Source organism: Corylus avellana, chromosome 1, assembly GCF_965113065.1.
Source record: "Corylus avellana chromosome 1, dhCorAvel1.hap1.2, whole genome shotgun sequence".
Lineage (NCBI taxonomy): Eukaryota > Viridiplantae > Streptophyta > Magnoliopsida > Fagales > Betulaceae > Corylus > Corylus avellana.
In genome coordinates this window covers 23,348,831-23,353,072 of record NC_142490.1, presented here as the reverse complement: position 1 = coordinate 23,353,072, position 4,242 = coordinate 23,348,831, and the positions used below count along the sequence as shown (strand labels likewise).

Sequence of the window (4,242 nt, the reverse complement as noted above, 5' to 3'; positions counted from 1 at the left end):
GCACAAGAAAGACCTAAACAGTGAAAATTGCAAACCTTCTTTCAAGTCCAACTGAACTATAAATTGACCCGACCCTTCAGAAGCGACTTATTCTAATAGTCCTTCTCTCTCCTGTGCTGGTGAACAGTCCATATTAAAGCTTTATTACACATCCTATGGTTACTGCAAAACGCAAATTTGATGAGTGCCATAAACAAATGCCATCATTGCTTTACAACCCATCAGAAATGGGAAGTCTTTTCTGTTGCGGTTGGCATGGGACTTCAAAGCTTTTACTCATTCCCTCTCTCTTTCTTTTTTCTGCCACACTAAATTTTCAACCACAGCTTTCACTTTTCACTCCATGATCATAATGTTCCAACTGCCACATCAACACACTTGTAAAGTTTCTTACTAAATTTGACCAATAATTTTAAGTAGAATCATTGCTACTGCCTTTCTTTCAAACTTTATGCAACTGCCTAATAATGAACTGTCTAAGCCATCACAAATGTTTCTACAAAGGGACAAAAAATTGGCAATCATGATCCCTTACAATTTTAATAAAAATTATATGAATTCAAACCGTTCTTTGCATTGAATGGTGGTTTGAAAAATACCACCCTTTAAAAAATGTGATACATTATAGAGATGAACAAAAACACTTTTGGAATAAACGCTTTGTTTTTTTTTTTTCTCTAGAAAACCAAAATGAAGTTTTTTCCTTAAAACTTTTCTACAACATAAAAAGTTTTAAAATAGATAACATTTTTTTTTAAGTCGTTCGATGAAATAAACAACATGAATTCACATAATTTTAGAATCTATATTTTTAAAGAAATTGTAAGGAATCTCCATCCGAAATCTGACCCGTTTGAAATACCCCTAGTAGGTAAGTTTATCACCAAATAATGCAAAACAAGTGTCATCAAGGAGTAACTTAATCGGCCTGTAACAATATTTCATAAAACGAAAATCACTAGTTCAAATTCTCTTCTTTTTTTCTCTACCCTTTTGCATGCATGTTTTAAGAAAAGATAAAAATAAAATTAATGGAATAAAAGTGTATTTTATGCTAAAAATTTATATTAAGTGGTCTCTGACAACGAACATAGTATCCAAGACATATGGTGGTCCAGAACCATATGAACTTTTACGAGAGAGATGAGACATTGTGGTCCGTGGACCATGTGAATATTTTAATCCTTATAATTATTCTCCAACAATGCAAACTAAGTGGCCACGGAACCTTCCCTCCCTAATTGCTCGTACAGTTAATATACTGGCCCCACCCAATTGCAACTTGTCGGTCAAGATTCTACGCCCAATTATGATGTCAGACCCACATCACCCTCCAGCTGTCCGATCTCGACGCTGAGTCACTATCCCACCCAATCTAACGGCTGGTATTTGCCCGCCACACACAGCCAATCAAGAAACATGGTACCAGTACCGCCTACCTATCTAGGAAGGAATACATATGTAATATGTACGAGAAGGAATTCTTGCTTACCTGCTCTGCAAGCTTATCAACCTCCATGGACACGTCCGAGATGGCGCGGTGCGCGCTCCGGATCTTGGCGTTCCTCCGCATCTCGATGACTCGCCGTTCGATGCTCGACGGGTCCTCCATTAGTATGACTTTTGAGCGGTCTTTGACCCCGCACGTGTCCAAATACTCCCCGTTTTCTCTCTCTTTCCCTCGGAAAATCACCCGCTGTTCATCCGGCTGTAGCCCTGTCTCCGCCGTCAGAAGCTTCTTCACCTCCCCTGTTTAGTCAACCCATCAAAACAAATCTCATTTACACTTTTTTATTCTTAAAAAAACAAAAAAAACTATAATTTTTTTTATTTAACCATAAATTCTACTGCTTGAAAAAAAGGTGAGCGTTAGATCTACAAACAAATTTTACAGAAAAATTTTTACAAATTTATGTGGCATAACATAATTAGAATTTGAACTTATTTTATATCAAATTATATTGTGTTAGTTTATAAAAGTTTTTTTGTAAAATTTATTTGTAAGTCTTCTTAAAAAAAAAAATTAAACCTGTCTGTCAAGGGTAGTATGGTCATTTAACATTAAATTAACATAAAAACATATATAGTTTTCCCTCCAAAACAGTGAAAATAAACATGATTAACGTTGGGGTAAAAAAGTTGTTTGGTTACAAAGAAAATTGGAAGAAATCAAATAATGTTATTTTAGTAATAATTATTGCCTTGGTTCAGCACGGCGGTTGTACTTGTCCCGGTTTATTTTAGTAGATCTTACAAGAAGCATGCAACAAACCCCACGTAAAAAAGTTCCAATTAAACCCACTTTTCTTTTCCTACCATTAATTATTAACTAAAGCACTAATTGCACGCACCATCGTTTTCTTTCCTCTGCTTTCTAAGCAACCAAACAGAAAATAACAGCGACGTTGATGGGTGAAAAAAAAAAAAGAAAAGGAAAATTTATAACAAAGATCGATCCAGCTCATCTTACCGAACGTGGCCTGAGAGTTCACCGAGATCTCGTGCCGGAGAGCACCGTAAGCGACTCGGAGCCGTACATTCGGAACCGGAACATCCTTAATCTCGCTTCTTTTCTGGACCAACATTCCTCCAGGTCTCATCTCCCACTCAGTTGCTTCCTCTCCGGACGTAGACGACGTCGTTGTGGTTGAGCTCTCACTCATTTTACCATAATGCCCATTTGACCTTTTCTTCATCATTGTCACGTCCAGGAAACCCAGAATGAGTCTTCCTCCTTCAGTCTTTCAGACTCTAATTATTCTCGGGAAAATGAAGGAAAATATCTAATTGGGAGTTTCTCTGCCGACACAAACAGAGTGTTTCATGAGGGTGTGGGGTTTTATACTGTAAACAAATGTTCTGTTTTAAAAAGGAAATAAAATTTTGATTGAGAACACATGCGGAAAATGACGGGAAAATGTTCTGACCAATGGGAAGGCCGCCACGTGTTGGTGTCTGTGAGATTGTTTGTAGTGACAGCTAAGCAGAGAGAACTTGCCGACAGTCTACGGAAGCACCCCCAGTGAATCGGAGCAAAGTTTGCTTTGGGCATAGTGTTACTTGGACACGTGGACGGTACAGATTGGGTGATGACCATGTGGGTCCTGGTGTGATGTGGGTGCTTTGTTTACAAAATTGAAAAGGTTTCCAAGTGAAGTCATTTGGGGCCTACATGTTGATGTGATTGAAGACGTGGAAGATTAATATTTGATGGGGATTTAAGCATGATAGGATCACCGCAGCCGTTGGATGGAATAAAAGTCAATTGATCGGAGGGTGGAGGAGGGTTTAGGATTATCATAATTAGGGTAATGTTGCTTGGAGTTTTGATTTTGTTAGGAAGGGATAATTAAGGTCTAACAACCTACGGTTAGCATGTTGAAATCAAAAGTGATTAACCCTTTGACACCACAGGATTAGTTGACTTTAACAATGTGGTAGGAAGGGATAACTAAGGTTTAACAGCCTGAAATTAATATTGTGGAATCAAAAGGAAGGAATAAACCCTTAGTTGACTCAACAATGCAGTGTTAGGTAACGGGTTCTTTTTATTTTTAAGGGTTGAACGCTCGTTACCTCATGTGATTTAAAGATTTCCTTTTTTTTTTTTTTTCTATTTCGATTTCAATTCGTATCGTAGATTGTACCTAGATTATGGCTAAAAATGGAGATAGTATATTTGTTCAAAATTCGTCCATAAAATTGATGAAAGTTTACGTCAATCTAATAAAAAAAAATTGACACATGGCCATATTTCATATTATAAAAAAAAAAATGTATCGTAAATTGTAACATTTTTTTTCTTTCTAATTGAATAAGGAAAGGGCTACAATGAAGGATCTTTCCCACTTCTGATCCGAAAGGAAGAAGAAGTGAGAGATCTTGAAAACGAAAATGGGGTGAGCTCCCCAACAATAAACTCAAAACAAACTAAAACAGTGCATAAATAAACACAAAAGGGGAGGACACCCCAACAACAGAATTGTACCTTAAGTTGCTTATAACTAAAACCAAATATGGTACTTTCGTCCATAAAATTGACAGAAGTCCACGTCAATTCAATAAAAATTAACACGTGGCCATATATATATATATATATATATATATATACAAAAAACTAAAAATATAAATTTTTTTTTTAAAAAAAAAAAAATGGATGGGATGACTCGTCCCCCCCGCCGCCCCCAAAAAAAAATGGCTAGCCATAGGGTGACCTATAACACCCCCGGAAAAAAAAAAAAA

The 4,242-nt window shown here is 36.7% G+C and overlaps 1 protein-coding gene across 1 annotated transcript; it reads right to left on the bottom strand.

Annotated features, from left to right (window-relative positions):
* Positions 1-1,502: 1,502 nt before the first annotated feature.
* LOC132171100 (BAG family molecular chaperone regulator 3) lies at positions 1,503-2,817 on the bottom strand (the record flags this gene model as incomplete). The annotated part of the gene is given in 2 exon segments (XM_088511090.1): positions 1,503-1,749; positions 2,471-2,817. Coding segments are annotated over 2 exon segments (476 nt in total), but the record flags the coding sequence as incomplete, so codon positions are not given.
* Between the last annotated feature and the right edge of the window lie 1,425 nt (positions 2,818-4,242).